Raw genomic sequence first — 16,940 nt, forward strand, 5'->3', positions numbered from 1 at the left:
TTACTGTATTTCAGCAATTTAAATGAAGTTAATCAACAATTTTCGGGGGCAGCTCCAAAAGGCCTTTTTGGAGAATCTTGATCAAACTATGCTCAGATCATGCTAGATGTTTATAGCAGTGGTGTATAGTAACAAAGTAGAAATACTTCATTACTGTACTTAAGTAGTTTTTTGGGATATCTGTACTCTACTTTACTATTTATATTTCTGTTGACTTTTACTTTTACTTCACTACATTTTGCAAAGAAAACTGGTACTTTTACTCCGATACATTTCCCATGAAACCTTCGTTACTCCCTACAATCAAATAAAAAAAATAAAAGCACATCCGGGACTGTGGTGGAACACAGACTCCACGAAGCAGGTTTTGCGAATCACAATATTATGCATGTTCCCTCTACATCCTCTCGTCCAGCGGTCCCAAACCTTTATGCGCCACGGGAAAAACTATATTTTCACGGATCGGGTCCCATCTTGGGGAGACGGGAGCGGCGACACCCGACGTGTGTTCGTTATGTCCAGTCTACTCCTAACTAAACCTTTAGTCCAGTCTACTGACTCTACTCCTAACTAAACCTTTAGTCCAGTCTACTGACTCTACTCCTAACTAAACCTTTACTCCAGTCTACTGACTCTACTCCTAACTAAACCTTTAGTCCAGTCTACTGACTCTACTCCTAACTAAACCTTTAGTCCAGTCTACTGACTCTATTCCTAACTAAACCTTTAGTCCAGTCTACTGACTCTACTCCTAACTAAACCTTTAGTCCAGTCTACTGACTCTACTCCTAACTAAACCTTTACTCCAGTCTACTGACTCTACTCCTAACTAAACCTTTACTCCAGTCTACTGACTCTACTCCTAACTAAACCTTTAGTCCAGTCTACTGACTCTACTCCTAACTAAACCTTTAGTCCAGTCTACTGACTCTACTCCTAACTAAACCTTTAGTCCAGTCTACTGACTCTACTCCTAACTAAACCTTTAGTCCAGTCTACTGACTCTACTCCTAACTAAACCTTTACTCCAGTCTACTGACTCTACTCCTAACTAAACCTTTAGTCCAGTCTACTGACTCTATTCCTAACTACACCTTTAGTCCAGTCTACTGACTCTACTCCTAACTACACCTTCAGTCCAGTCTACTGACTCTACTCCTAACTAAACCTTTAGTCCAGTCTACTGACTCTACTCCTAACTAAACCTTTAGTCCAGTCTACTGACTCTACTCCTAACTAAACCTTTAGTCCAGTCTACTGACTCTACTCCTAACTAAACCTTTAGTCCAGTACCAGTACACAGACCACTGTGTGTGTGTGTGTGTGTGTGTGTGTGTGTGTGTGTGTGTGTGTGTGTGTGTGTGTGTGTGTGTGTGTGTGTGTGTGTGTCTCTAGCCTTGATTCACACATGTTACTTCATGGCAGCAGTGTTTGATCTATCAGCTGACAGCAAGCCATTTCAAGAATTATTATTCATTCCTTTCATATTTTACATTCAAGCAAAAACATACAACTTTATATTTAAATACCCTGTACGCCACTGGATGGCGCTGTTACACAAGACTTCTGAGTGAACTGAACCCTAAAGGCATCATTCAAGTTTGTATTTTGCATTAGCACCTATTAATTTTTTTTATATTGCATTTAACTTTTTATGAAAAATTAATATACACCAAAAGACGCTGCAAAGCCACTTTTCACTTTCAGCATTTTGAGTGTTTAAAAGTCAAAATTGAAAGCAATGCTGAGAATTTGTACCATTTCTAGATGTTCTAAATAAATAAAGCTGCAGGTTGTCCTCTAACAGGAAATAACGTCTTTATTCTCTCTGAAATGTAGTGGAGGAGCAAAGAAAGTATATAAAGTAAACACTCAACTAAAGTAGCCTATGTGAAAATTATTATTGTTAATAACAATAATGATAATAATAATAATAAATAATACAATGTATGTGTACAGCGCTTTAAAACGTCCTCAAAGACACTTTATATGGTAAAAACAGAAGATTCAAATGAAAGCAGCAACAGTGTAAACAAGGCAGAGAGATGACGTGTCCTCCACTTCCTCCATTGACATGCAAACATTCAGTTTTTATTCTCTTTGTTTTATTAATGCAAAGTTTTACATTTCCGACATGAAGGCAGCGTGATACAATCAGCTGGTGTGAGAACAACATCACGCGAGAAGTGAACCGGTCCTGCAAGTTAGACAGCTTCATTCTGAGAGGAAAACAAAACTCAGACGACTGCGTTGGTTTAGCTCTACGTGGGCGTGGCTCTCCTGGTGATGTGGAGAAAGGAAAACCAAACGAGCAGAATAAACACTCCTCACCATCAGATGGAGACGATCAGCGACTGATCTGGTGATCTGGTGATCTGTCCACCAGGAAATAACACGAGGAGCTGAAGGCAAGAGACCAAGAGGAGAAACATGTCTGCTGCGAGGTAAGAGTTCACATCTTTGAGATACTTTTGCACAGAAAGAGACCGGAAGCCTGCAGGAGACAATGCGTGTGTTTAGGAGACAGGACGTGTGTTTAGGAGACAGGACGTGTGTTTAGGAGACAGGACGTGTGTTTAGGAGACAGATCTGTGAGCGCAGAAGGAAACACGCAGTTTATAAAGATGTTAACTGCTTTTGAGTGGTGGGGGTTTCCCCCTCAGTTGTTGTGTAGAACAGTAATGTTGCACGTAGTGACATTATTCATCAGTGTAAAATCATTTCACTGTTTAAAATCGGGTTATTACAGTTTACTGTGCTCAATAGAGTATTGTTGGAAATTAAGTTTTCTGGAAACAGGAACTGCTCTGGTATTCTTTCCTCTTTTCCATCATCATCTCACAACCTCACTGGAACACTGGAGGGTTCTGAGCCCAGTTAGGAACCAGCATGCTGATTAAATTATATTACATTAGATTGGATTAGATATTCCTTTATTAGTTCTGCAGTCAGGACATTTACAGGATTACAGCAGCAAACAGGGTAAAGTTCACACAAGAGACAAAATGAAAAAATACAAGTAATATAAATAATAAATGGTAAAAAACAGTAAGAAATCTACAACAGTTGAATATTATATAAACAGACATAATGAGACCAGACAGTGTGTGTATCTTTAAGTGGGCATTTTTAGTGAATAATAAACTCTCACATGCATACTTATTGTGTCACAAATAGCTGATGGTAAATCCAGTGTTTTTTGTTTGTAGTTTACTTTGTAGAAGTGTTGTGTGTCTGCATCTCTTTGTAGTCATTGTGTTGTCTTTTTGCATTTCTCTGTACTTGGTTGTCTCTTGTTGCTGCTTTTAGTCTCTTTGTGGTCATTCAGTTAGGGTTAGGGTTAGGGGGTTAGGGTTAGGGTTCACTTTTTGTAGTTCTGTTGGTTGTCTTTTTGCCTCTCTGTAGTTGTTTAGTGTCTCTTTGAGGTAATTTAGTGTCTCTTTGTAGTTATTTAGTGTCTCTTTGTAGTTATTTAGTATCTCTCTGTGGTCATTTAGTGTTTCTTTGAAGTAATTTAGTGTTTCTTTGAGGTCATTTAGTTTCTCTCTCTAGTTATTTAGTGTCTCTTTGAGGTAATTTAGTGCCTCTTTGAGGTCATTTAGTTTCTCTAATGCAGAATGGCGGTCTGACTCCGGTCCAAAGCGTCCTGCAGCTCCACAACAAAACTTTAGTTTGAATCAGTTTTGAACTTTCACAAACTGGATGGTGTTTTGTGTTCCAGACAGGAGCTGCAGGAGGCCTTGTGCTGCTACATCGGAGACACCCTCATCTACGTCGACACCGTGAGAGAATTCTGTGAGAGGAGCCAGAAATGGATCCTCAGGAGGGAGACGGAGATGGAAATGATGATGGACATCAAAGACCGGGCCGACAACATTGACTTAAGCATGGACCATGTCAAAAAGTCGGAGGAGAGATTTAAGGCCTTTTTGGAATACATGAAGAGCAAAGCCACCCAGGTGACTGCAGACAGCCGGCGTGCAGAGCTGGAGATGGAGCTGGCTGCTGTGCTGAAGGACACTCTGGGAGGTCTGGAGGAGCTGGACTCCTTTCTGGATGCGCTGGAGAATCTGGCGGTCACCTCGCTTCATGTGTTCACGCTGGAGAACCAGGGGCTCCGTCTGCCAGAGGGGATCGGCCCTGAAGACGTTCAGCTTGTCATCGCTGCTGCACGGATCATCTGCCCTCTCCTCCTCGAGTTTAAAAGAGACGCAAGCGCCTTCTTCCTTCCCAAACTTCAGAATGTGGAGGTGCTGTCGTACCAGCTGAACGAATACATTAAGACCACCCTCAACATCTGTGGGAACTTAGAGAAAAGGTAAAGAGACATTTCAAAATCTTATGCACATTTTGCCAAATAAACATCTGTTATAAAACATGTGTTTGTGTCTTGTAACAGCTCCTTCAGTGACTTTTCCATGAAGCTGAACGATGAATCCCTGGTGGACCTTGATGTGGATTTGTCTAAAGATGACATACAAATGATGCTTTCTCAAATGAATGAGCTTGATGAAATCAGGTGAGCGTTAACCATGTCCGGATACAAATATGCATTTAGAGAAAAGCAACAAAAATATATAAGAAAGTAAAACAAGAAAAACACAAAGTTGAAGAGGAGCTTGAGAAACAGTAGCATCGCTGTAGACTCAATGTACTGTAACTAAAGAAAATGACAGGCAAAATTATTATGATTCATTCCTGAAATGAATCATAATCACTTTCTCGATTTTACATCATTTCTTAAATTCACCTTTTTAAAGGCGCTTGCATATGGTAGATACCCATGTGGTACATCAAACTGCAGAACAATCTCAGCTCTCTATATAATGAGGCACCATTGTCCTAAGGCACAAGTCTAAAGAGATAATATGGCCCTAAAGCTGAAAAATGTAATCTCGATTTTGAAAATTCCAATTCTCATATCTCTTGTGAAAACATAACTTTACTCATGTGGTCGAACTGTTTTGGTGCTTGAAAAGCAGAGGAATATATGAATACAATGGCAGATATATGTCTAAATTCAGTATGAATTCACTGAAAGAAAGTAACGATTACACACCGACACGTAACGGAGAACGTAATGAGCTACATGCTAACATTGTTAAGCTAACATAGATCCAGAAAGGGGAAGAGCTCATGGTATGAGCTGAAAATGCTAACGTAAAGTAAACACTACGGTAGTAACGATTAACAGAGATCCAACACTACTAGGCGTACTACGTTCACTGAAAGAAAGTTAACGGGGATAGTAACAATATTTCATTACGCACCATTCAGTCTTATAGACACGCTGTAGCCAGTTAGCTCCCTGTTAGCTCGCTCTGTGTTAGCAGCAGCGCTAGCTGGCTACAGGTCCCCTTACTAACGTAAATATGCTCTTGCAAAGTTCAGTAAATACACTTACCCATCTTCAAATGGATCCCTTTTAATGGCGTTGTCCTCTTGATCGGAGGAATCAAATCCTTCAGGCTCTGAAGCTACGCTGTCGTCCTCTCCAAAATGTAGCTTCGCTCAGGCTAAACTCCCTGCTCTCTCTTCCCTCTGAATTATGACGATCTCGCGGGCAGAAGGCAGCGGAAGCGGAAATTCTACTGAATCTTGGTTGAACCATATTTCTGTGCAGAATTATTGCGAAGAAATTAATATTTACAAAACGTAAACATCGTATCCCGCGGATCCGCACTCGCAAATTTCAAAGGCTTAACACCTAAGTTGTCATTTATTCCTTTATTCATGTTGATTTTATTGACTTTTGTTGCCTCGTGAAATGTGGTTGAACAAGATCCAGATCCTAAATCCAATATTTAAAGTAGCATGCTAACCTTTTGAGATGAGTCATCTTGTGTCTTTCCTAATTTCTTCTCTCCTCTTCATCAGAATGAACCAGAGCTTCCGGACGGTGTTCTTGTTTCAGGGGAAGTGTTCTGGCTTCATCAGTCAGTTCCAAGAGCGACAGGCCAGGATGCTGCAGTCTCTCAACGAGCTGGAGGAGAACGCCGTCCAGCTCGACAGAATGAGCACGGGGGCAAAGATCTCCAGCGTGGCCGGCAGCTCAGTGGGGGCAGCTGGAGGTGTGCTCTCCATCGTCGGCTTGGCTTTAATGCCTGTCACATTTGGAACGTCTCTAATTCTGACGATGACCGGGGTGGGGATGGGAGTTACCAGCGGAGTCAACAGCCTGGTCACCACTGCCACGGAGATCGGCGTAAACCGTAAACATCAAAAGAAAGCCGGTGAGATCTTCCAGAGCTTCATGGAGGACGTGCAGAGTCTGCAGGATTGTCTGGAACAGGTCACCAAAGGGGAAACGAACCCAATGGATGTGGTTCTGGGTGTAAGCAAGGTGCTTTGTAAAGCTGGCGCTATTGGAAAGGGTATTGATTCGCTCATCGATGCCGCCTCAGCTGCTAAGATGTTAAAAAGTGAAGAGCTGGCTGTCAGTGCGGGCAAAGTGGCGCTGCAGGAAGGGAAAGCGTTACGCAACGTGCCCAGGGTGGCGGCAGATCTCCCCGATATCGGTCAGGTGGCAGTCAAAGGGTCTCTCGGTCTCTCCAACTCGGCCAGGGCCGGTCTCATTGGGCTCAATGCTCTCTTCATCGGCCTGGATGTCTTCTTCATCTGTAAAGACAGCATCAGTTTGGCAAAAGGCTGTGAAACTGAAGCGTCACAGTTCATCAGAGCCAGAGCCGTTCTCTGGCACTCGGAGATGGAATCGTGGCAGAAGATCTACGACTTCCTGAACAAAGGTCTGCCGACATCAAAGAGGAACAAAGCCGTCCTGGAGACGCCATTTTATCCAGAGAGGGAGACGAAGAAGCACAGCGAAACGGGAAAGAACATTTCGTTTGATGAAGCGGATGAAAAAGAAGAAAAAAAAAAGAAAAAGTTGTGTGTGATACAGTAGACGATCATCAACTCACTGCATCGTCAAAATGTCTTTTTGAGGGATTCTTAATCAGCTGTTCTTCTCATGACATTAACCAATTTATTGAATTTATGAACCGTTTGTTAAACCTGTTTCAAAACATGACACATTGTGTGTGTCATTTAGCACTTTACCTGATCAATTAAAACACTACTGAAAATTACTGTAAAATACATTTAGAGCAAAAATATTATGCAAATTACATCCTGTACAATCATCATGTACGATCATCAACTCACTGCATCAAACATCATCAAAATGTCTCTTTGAGGGATTCTTAATCAGCTGTTCTTCTCATGACATAAACCAATTTATTGAATCCTTGAACCGTTTGTTAAACCTGTTTCAAAACATGACACAGAGTGTGTGTGTGTGTGTGTGTGTGTGTGTGTGTGTGTGTGTGTGTGTGTCATTTAGCACTTTACCTTATTAATTAAAACACTACTGAAAAATAGAATTACTATTTTATTTCTTGAGTTGCAATTACTGTCAAATGAAATGGGACCAAAATTATTATGCCAATTACATTCTGTACAATCTGTATGCTCTTCATTATTGTGTATGTATAATTCAATCTGCATATTTTTGTTGCACAAATTAATAAATACAAATTTGAAAAAATAAATGTGGTTTTCTGTTTATCAAAAAAACAATGTTTTGAATTAATATTATTATAGAAATACTTGTAAGACACATCTGTCCAAGTATTATTAATATTAATATAGTTATCAATACCGACAAACGCTGAGTACTATAACTTAATAATATCATGTACTATTACTACTATAGTGTGCTGTCCTAGTAGAAGATATATTTACTCTACAGCTACACTAATTGCTGACTTGGCTGCTAATAATCACGTCATTAGGTCGCTTTGTTTCAGACGTGTGATGGAAAAAATATATTTTGACCTGGAATCAAAGGTTGAGATGAAACAAACAACCACCGAATGAACCTTGAAGCAATAACATTCTGTAGTACAGGTAAACTAAATTAGTTATAAATAATCTGACTGATATGATAGAAGCCATTTTACAATTTCACCACACATTACCACGTTACACATTAGAAATACACGATCAGTACATATACCATTATAGCTCTTCTATGCACAGTTGCAGGTTACTATTTAATGTTTATTTGGCCTTTTTGTGTGCAGGATAATTATATATATATATATATATAAATATATATATATATATATATATATATATATATATATATATCGAGAATGCATAAGCTGTTTTTGTGATCAACCATTTATTAAATCATTTTTAATCATAACTCATTGCATTCTGGACCTTCACTTCCCATGGCCACCCGGGATTCTAAGAATACTTTACATTTGGTGACCCCGACGTGATATTTGTGGTGGCGATTGTGGAGGTTGGATTTCTTTTTTTCTGGGAAAACCACAGACAATCTCTCTAGTCACACCGCGCCTCGACTAAAGGTAAAATGACATGTGTGAGTGGAGAGAAGCCGGTCTGACGAGGTAATACATTCATATGTGTGTGTCTGGTGAGAAGGCAGCGGCGCTGTTCGTCTGATGTGGACGAGTGGGAAACTGAGAAGACTCGCTGCATAATGGCGGCTCTGTTCGTCTGAGTGGTTGAATGAGAACCCCTTAAGGGAGGTGACGCAGCGTCGTCGGTATGATTGAGGTCTTTTTCTGTGAAAGTGGTTGAATGCCTTTAAAAAAAAAAAAAGGAACCGGCAACTTGCGGCATTGTGGAGGTGCCGCCGGGTCGTTCGGTGGTCTAACATGCTAACATAGCAGTATAACTTGAGCGGTCTAACATAAGCTGTCTAACATAAACTGTGTAACATAGAGGGTCTAACATACCAACATAGCGGTCTATCGTACATGGGACATAACCGGCAGGTCCCTACGCTTGGTTTTGTGTGGGTGAAACTATTATTCTGAAGGAGTCTATTGGGGGATGAGTGGTGTAGAGAAACTTAGTAGACAAGCTCAGGATAGGTTTATACAATACGGTGGGGCTGAGCAAACGTGAGTTTGCAAAGGCTAACAGAAGTAGCACAACAGTAGAAGCGCTGGTCACGGAGAAGAAAGGAAAAAAAAGGGCGAGGTGCAGCTAAAGAGAGGAAGAAAACACGGAGGGGGAAGGGAGCTAAGAAAGGAAAACACGTGTAGGAGAGAGGAAGTGAGAGTGTGACACAGGAAAGAGAGAGACAGAAGGGAGACACTTAGTGGTTGGGAGTAGTACTGTATAAATAGTGATTCTAGTGGGCAGACAGGGACTACAGGGATTAACCAATCTAGCACCATCGTGGCAAAATTAGGGTACTACCACAGTTAGTGTCACTGAGGTTATCGCAGAATGGAATTTGTTCTCTTGTCCAGCTCGATAGCAGTGTGAAACTTTTTTCCCTAACCTCCCGTATTTTCTTCCAATCGCACTACACTTGCACGTTAGACACATTCTATTTTTATTTTACTTCAACATTCACATTCCTTATATAGAGCCAAAGTCAGCACCAGATTCTCTCAAGGATGTCTGAGCCAACCTCAACGACGACCCCACTGTCATGGGTTGATGCCGCATGCTATGCCGTCATGGACATGGTGGTCCCGGGATAACGGAAGAGACTAGAGAAGGGGCTGAGGGAATACATCCAGTGAGGGTTAGGACAGCACACTATAGTAGTATTAGTACATGATAATATTAAGAAATAGTACTCAGCGTTTGTCGGTATTGATAAAGAATGCAGCCACGTGGAGGGATACTTGAACAGACGTGTCTGTTACATATGAAAGTATTTCTATAATAATATTAATTCAAAACATTGTTTTTTTGATAAACAGAAAACAACATTTATTTTTTCAAATTTGTATTTATTAAATTGTGCAACAAAAATGTGCACATTGAATTATACATACACAATAATGAAGAGCATACAGATTGTACAGAATGTAATTGGCATAATAATTTTGGTCCCATTTCATTTGACAGTAATTGCAACTCAAGAAATAAAATAGTAATTCTATTTTTCAGTAGTGTTTTAATTAATAAGGTAAAGTGCTAAATGACACACACACACACACACACACACACACACACACACACACACATACACACACACACACACACACACACACACACACACACAATGTATCATGTTTTGAAACAGGTTTAACAAACGGTTCAAGGATTCAATAAATTGGTTTATGTCATGAGAAGAACAGCTGATTAAGAATCCCTCAAAGAGACATTTTGATGATGTTTGATGCAGTGAGTTGATGATCGTCTACTGTATCACACACAACTGTTCTCTTTTTATTTGTAATTTTCGTCCGCTTCATCAAACGAAATGTTCTTTCCCGTTTCGCTGCGTTTCTTCGTCTCCCTCTCTGGATAAAATGGCGTCTCCAGGACGGCTTCGTTCCTCTCTGATGTCGCCAGACCTTTGTTCAGGAAGTTATTGATCTTCTGCCACGAGTCCATCTCCGAGCACCAGAGAGCAACTCTGGCTCTGATGAACTGTGACACTTCATGTTCGCAGCCTTTGGCCAAACTGATGCTGTCTTTACAGATGTAGAAGGCATCCAGGCCGATGAAGAGCGCATTGAACCCAATGAGACCGGCCCTGGCCGAGTTGGAGAGGGCGAGAGAACCTTTGACTGCCGCCTGACCGATATCGGGGAGATCTGCCGCGGCATCGATGAGCGAATCGATACCCTTTCCAATAGCGCCAGCATTACAAAGCACCATGCTTACTCCCAGAACCACATCCATTGGGTTTGTTTCTCCTTTGGTGACCTGTTCCAGACAATCCTGCAGACTCTGCACGTCCTCCATGAAGCTCTGTAAGATCTCACCGGCTTTCTTTTGATGTTTACGGTTTACGCCGATCTCCGTGGCAGTGGTGACCGCGCTGTTGACTCCGCTGGTGATTCCCATGCCCAACCCGGTCATCGTCAGAATTAGAGATGTTCCAAATGTGACAGGCATTAAAGCCAAGCCGACGATGGAGAGCACACCTCCAGCTGCCCCCACTGAGCTGCCGGCCACGCTGGAGATCTTTGCCCCCGTGTTCATTCTGTCGAGCTGGACGGCGTTCTCCTCCAGCTCGTTGAGAGACTGCAGCATCCTGGCCTGTCGCTCTTGGAACTGACTGATGAAGCCAGAACACTTCCCCTGAAACAAGAACACCGTCCGGAAGCTCTGGTTCATTCTGATGAAGAGGAGAGAAGAAATTAGGAAAGACACAAGATGACTCATCTCAAAAGGTTAGCATGCTACTTTAAATATTGGATTTAGGATCTGGATCTTGTTCAAACACATTTCACGAGGCAACAAAAGTAGGTGTTAACACTTAGGTGTTAACCCTTCAAAATCTGCGACCGCGGATCCGCGGGATACGATGTTTACATTTTGTAAATATTAATTTCTTCGCGATAATTCTGCACAGAAATATGGTTCAACTTCTCCAAGATTCAGTCGAATTTTGTAGATTCACAGCGAGATCAGAGCATCTAAACATGCACAAAGCTTCACTGAGTCAGAGGGAACAGAGAGCAGGGAGTTTAGCCTGAGCGAAGCTACATTTTGGAGAGGACGACGGCGTAGCTTCAGAGCCTGAAGGATTCGATTCCTGCGATGAAGAGGACAACGCCAATAAAAGGGATCCATTTGAAGATGGGTAAGTGTATTTACTGAACTTTGCAATAGCATATATACGTTAGTAAGGGGACCTGTAGTCAGCTAGCGCTGCTGCTAACACGGAGCGAGCTAACAAGAGCTAACGGGGAGCTAGCTGGCTACAGCATGTCTATAAGAATGAATGGTGCGTAATCAAATATTGTCACTATCCACATTAACTTTCTTTCAGTGAACGTAGTACGCCTAGTAGTGTTGGATCTCCGTTAATCGTTACTACTGCAGTGTTGACGTTACGTTAGCATTTTTAGCTCATAACATGAGCATAGCTGGATCTCTGTTATGTGTTTGATCAACGGCACAGCACAATACCTTTAAAAAAGTGAATATAAGAAATGATGTAAAATCGCGAAAATGACCCCCGATTCCAGAGGGTTAACTCCTGCTGGAGAAGAACTATAACCCAAGTATTCTTTCATTTCTGAGTCCTTTATATATACATAATTGAAAAACTGATGTTTTTTTTGTCATTTGATCAATGAATTATAATAATTTTGCCTGTCATTTTCTTTAGTTACAGTACATTGACTCTACAGCGATGCTACTGTTTCTCAAGCTCCTCTTCAATTTTGTGTTTTTCTTGTTTTACTTTTTTATCATTTTTTGTTGCTTTTCTTTCAATGCATATTTGTATCCGGACATGGTTAACGCTCACCTGATTTCATCAAGCTCATTAATTTGAGAAAGCATCATGTGTACGTCATCTTTAGACAAATCCACATCAAGGTCCACCAGGGATTCATTGTTCATCTCCATGGAAAAGTTACTGAGGGAGCTGTTACAAGACACAAACACATGGTTTAAAACAGATGTTTATTTAGCAAAATGTGCATAAGATTTTGAAATGTCTCTTTACCTTTTCTCTAAGTTCCCACAGATGTTGAGGGTGGTCTTAATGTATTCGTTCAGCTGGTACGACAGCACCTCCACATTCTGAAGTTTGGGAAGGAAGAAGGCGCTTGCGTCTCTTTTAAACTCGAGGAGGTGAGGGCAGATGATCCGTGCAGCAGCGATGACAAGCTGAACGTCTTCAGGGCCGATCCCCTCTGGCAGACGGAGCCCCTGGTTCTCCAGCGTGAACACATGAAGCGAGGTGACCGCCAGATTCTCCAGCGCATCCAGAAAGGAGTCCAGCTCCTCCAGACCTCCCAGAGTGTCCTTCAGCACAGCAGCCAGCTCCATCTCCAGCTCTGCACGCCGGCTGTCTGCAGTCACCTGGGTGGCTTTGCTCTTCATGTATTGCTGAAAGGCCTTAAATCTCTCCTTCGATTTGGTGACATGGTCCATGCTTAAGTCAATGTTGTCGGCCCGGTCTTTGATGTCCATCATCATTTGCAACTCCGTCTCCCTCCTGAGGATCCATTTCTGGCTCCTCTCACAGAATTCTCTCACGGTGTCGACGTAGATGAGGGTGTCTCCGATGTAGCAGCACAAGGCCTCCTGCAGCTCCTGTCTGGAACACAAAACACCATCCAGTTTGTGAAAGTTCAAAACTGATTCAAACTAAAGTTTTGTTGTGGAGCTGCAGGACGCTTTGGACCGGAGTCTGACCGCCATTCTGCATCTCCAGAGGGAACACCACACTGAAGTTAAGCCGACAGCAGCACTAATTAACTACAGAGAGAAACTAAATTACCGCAAAGAGGCACTAAATAACTAGAGAGCAGTGGTGGGCCGTCAGGGCCAGCCAAGCCTTATCTGCAGTCTGCACCTGATGTGGACTACACGGTACTGAAGGCCTATGTCGAAAAACGCACGGCCCAACACTGCTACAGAGAGACACTAAATTACCTTAAAGAGGCACTAAATGACCCCAAAGCGACACTAAATTACCTTTAAGAGACACTAAATTACCTCAAAGCGACACTAAATTACCTTAAAGAGGCACTAAATGACCCCAAAGCGACACTAAATGACCTTTAAGAGACACTAATCTACCTCAAAACGACACTAAATAACTACAGAGAGACACTAAATTACATCAAAGAGACACAACATGACAACAGAGAGACACTAAATGATAACAAAGAGACACTAAACAACTACAGAGAGGCAAAAAGACAACCAACAGAACTACAAAAAGAACTGAATGACCACAAAGAGACTAAAAACAGCAACAAGAGACAAACAAGTTCAGAGAAATGCAAAAAGACAACACAATGACTACAAAGAGACGCAGACACACAACACTTCTACAAAGTAAATTACAAACAAAAAACACTCAAAGTAGGTCAAAGATGTGAACTCTTACCTCGCAGCAGACATGTTTCTCCTCTTGGTCTCTTACCTTCAGCTCCTCCTGTTACTACCTGCGTGGACAGATCACCTGACCAGTCGCTGACACTCGCTATCTGATCGATCAGTCGTGTTTAGTTCTGCTTGGTTTCGTTTTTTTCTCTCCACATCATCATCATCATCATCATCATCATCATCATCATCATCATCATCATCATCATCATCATCATCATCAGGAGAGCTACGCCCAGGTAGAGTTCAACCAGCTGAGTTTTGTTTTCCTCTCAAACAATGAAGCCAGTGTAACTTGCAGGACCGGTTCCCTTCTCAGCAGCATACCAGCTTTATGACTTCATGATGCTTCATGTCGTAAATGTAAACGTTGCATTAATAAAACAAAGAGAATAAAAACTGAATGTTTGCATGTCAATGGAGGAAGTGGAGGACAAGTTATCTCTCTGCCTTGTTTATTCTGTTACTGCTTTCATTTGAATCTTCTGTTTTTACCATATAAAGTGTCTTTGAGGACCGTTTAAAGCGCTGTACAAATACAATGTATTATTATTATTATTATTAATAATAATTTTTACATAGGCTACTTTAGTTGAGTGTTTACTTTATATACTTTCTTGGAAATGGTACAAATTCAGCATTGCTTTCATTTTTTACTTTTAATCACTCAAAAGTGAAAAGTGGCTTTGCGGCGTCTTTTGGTGTACATTTATTTTTCATAAAAAGTTAAATGCAATATAAAATTTAAAAGAAATAGGTGCTAAAGCAAAATAAAACGAATGATAACTTCAGAGTTCAGTTCACTTCTCAGTCTTGAGTAACAGCGCCATCCAGTGGCGTACAGGGTCTATGATTTAAACTTTCTATTTTTGCTTGAATGTAAAAGTAATAAATAACAATTCTAGAAATGGCTTGGGAGGAGCGAGAAGCAGCGAGAAACCTTATTTAGATGACCCACATGAACACACACACACACACACACACACACACACACACACACACACACACACACACACACACACACACACACACACACACACAAATAAAACAAATACATGCAATTAAACACCTTCACCTATAATTATACTTACTGTGTATTACTACAAAATGATGTTAAATGTTATTAATGCAGCACTGTTTTAATTAAACAGCTGACATTGGGGGATGCATTTTCTAAATCTGGCTCATTGGACATAAACGTATTCTTCAAAAAAACAGACACTCATGCCTTGCTTTTCAAGACCAGCTTCCATCCGAAGCTCACATTTGCAGGCCTCATACAGGCACACTTGCTTAGGTTCCACAGAATATGCACCAGATCTGAAGACTTCTTTCAGGCGGTGCAAATTATGTTCCAAGCCTTGTCCACCAGGGGGGGCTCTAGGTCCTTCTGTAGAGAGGGAGCTAACCTCCCCTTTATAACCACGTACTCACCGTCCATGGACCTAGTTAACAAATGCAGGAACAACTTTAAAAGAATGAGTAATACCTCTAAACTGCTTGAAGAGTATAGTATCATGCCAGTATTTCAGAAAAACAAGAATCTACAGGAATTCTTAGTGAGGGCAAAGGTCAAATCCAAACCAATCCCCAATTCCACCACCAGAGCAACCAGTACACAGGTAAAGTGTTTCAACCAGTGGCGGCTGGTGGAATACATTTTTTGGTAGAGCCATCTAATCAATTCCAGCAAACATCCCAGTATGGTTCAATGCAAAAAAAAAACAGTATCAAACACACATTACTATTTTGCAGTTAAATATTTAACATTGCCTTCTCGAGCCAACCCCGAGTTTTTCCAACTTCATGATCCAAGGCCTAAACCACAACCTACAGAGTTGTAAGACCCCTTTTTGTAAAGATAATGACCGGAAAAATTCAAAACCTTGGGGAATTACCATGGAGTTTTAGTCAAAAAACTGTTTTGTTCGGTTAAAAAATGTAAAGGTTTATGTCTATTTAATGGCATTTCATGTTTATGCCTTTATGTCTAAACACCATTGGTTTGGGGCATGCTGGGTATTGTAATTTGCATAAATCTCTGCTTAACAATTGTTACACGTGATAAGAAACCTCCCACGATCACGGAAGAAAAAAGAAGTCTGGCCGCATTTGGATTGTTCAGGTGCTAATATACTACACACAAGGATATATCATACTTAATTAGATCCTTACAAGCTCGTAGGGTTACAAAGAAGTGTCTTTTATCCAACTTTGTAGAGTGTACTTATTGACAATCTAGTGAAACGTTACGGCCGCGGCCCGGAAATGACGGCAAGGTTACGGGGTTTATGTAATAACATAAACTTAGCGGTAATTTTTTCTGTTTTTGTTCGGATAGAATTCTTCCCACAAGGCTTTACTGTATTTCAGCAATTTACATCCCAATTTAAATGAAGTTAATCAACGATTTTCGGGGGCGGCTCGAGAAGGCCTTTTTGGGGAACCTTGATCAAATCATGCTCAGATCATGCTAGATGTTTATAGTTATGATCAACATATGGTATAAAAGTTTCATTTTTGAAAAATACACATTTTATTCCAAATAAAATTCTGAAAAAATCAATATAACTGTTTTTAACCAATATTAGTGTCAATTAAATATAATTAATCACTCCTCAGCCCTCCCATCATCAAAATAAATAAATAAAGCATTTATTTGTATTAATCAAAGTCTGAATTTGTTATCAGAAGTAGGACTAGTGTGTGTGTGTGTGTGTGTGTGAGAGAGAGAGAGAGAGAGAGAGAGAGAGAGATGACACGACACAGTACCTGACCTCTCAGGTTTCAGTCAGAGAGGCAAAGCAAGGCGAGGCCAGAAGACACCAGACATTAGAGTGAGAGACAGACAGGGTGAAAGACACGGAGAGAGAGACAGTTAAACAGTAAGACAGACAGACAGACACTCTGCGCAGACTGATATTTTCTGGAATAATTTGGTAAATTAACAACAGAAGCAGGTAAGCCTTGACCATCATCTGTTTACCACAACTGTGTGCATGTGTGTATGTGTGTGTGTGTGTTTTAAGTCTTTGATGTTTATGACATTGACGTATGTAATGAATCCTGTGGAAAGTGTAAAG

At 41.1% G+C, this 16,940-nt stretch overlaps 3 protein-coding genes across 3 annotated transcripts in view; 2 read left to right on the top strand and 1 right to left on the bottom strand.

Annotated features, from left to right (window-relative positions):
- Positions 1-2,430: 2,430 nt before the first annotated feature.
- On the top strand, positions 2,431-7,493 carry apol (apolipoprotein L; the record flags this gene model as incomplete). The annotated part of the gene is made up of 4 exons (XM_079232900.1): positions 2,431-2,444; positions 3,722-4,318; positions 4,400-4,519; positions 5,878-7,493. 4 exons carry the CDS (start codon positions 2,431-2,433, stop codon positions 6,902-6,904), a joined length of 1,758 nt encoding a protein of 585 aa, XP_079089026.1. The 3' UTR covers positions 6,905-7,493.
- A 2,734-nt stretch (positions 7,494-10,227) lies between these two features.
- Positions 10,228-13,964, bottom strand: LOC306749589 (uncharacterized protein; the record flags this gene model as incomplete). The annotated part of the gene is made up of 4 exons (XM_079232901.1): positions 13,862-13,964; positions 12,467-13,063; positions 12,266-12,385; positions 10,228-11,125 (listed from the first exon to the last, which is right to left on the bottom strand). Exons 1-4 carry the CDS (start codon positions 13,873-13,875, stop codon positions 10,228-10,230), a joined length of 1,629 nt encoding a protein of 542 aa, XP_079089027.1. The 5' UTR covers positions 13,876-13,964.
- Positions 13,965-16,708: 2,744 nt separating this feature from the next.
- scn4ab (sodium channel, voltage-gated, type IV, alpha, b) overlaps positions 16,709-16,940 on the top strand; it is a 29,636-nt gene continuing 29,404 nt past the window's right edge. The window contains exon 1 of the mRNA XM_079232806.1: positions 16,709-16,817. The gene's annotated coding sequence lies outside the window, so the exon portion shown is untranslated. The remainder of the gene's footprint in view (positions 16,818-16,940) is intronic.

Source organism: Taurulus bubalis (genome assembly GCF_910589615.1).
Source record: "Taurulus bubalis genome assembly, chromosome: 17".
Lineage (NCBI taxonomy): Eukaryota > Metazoa > Chordata > Actinopteri > Perciformes > Cottidae > Taurulus > Taurulus bubalis.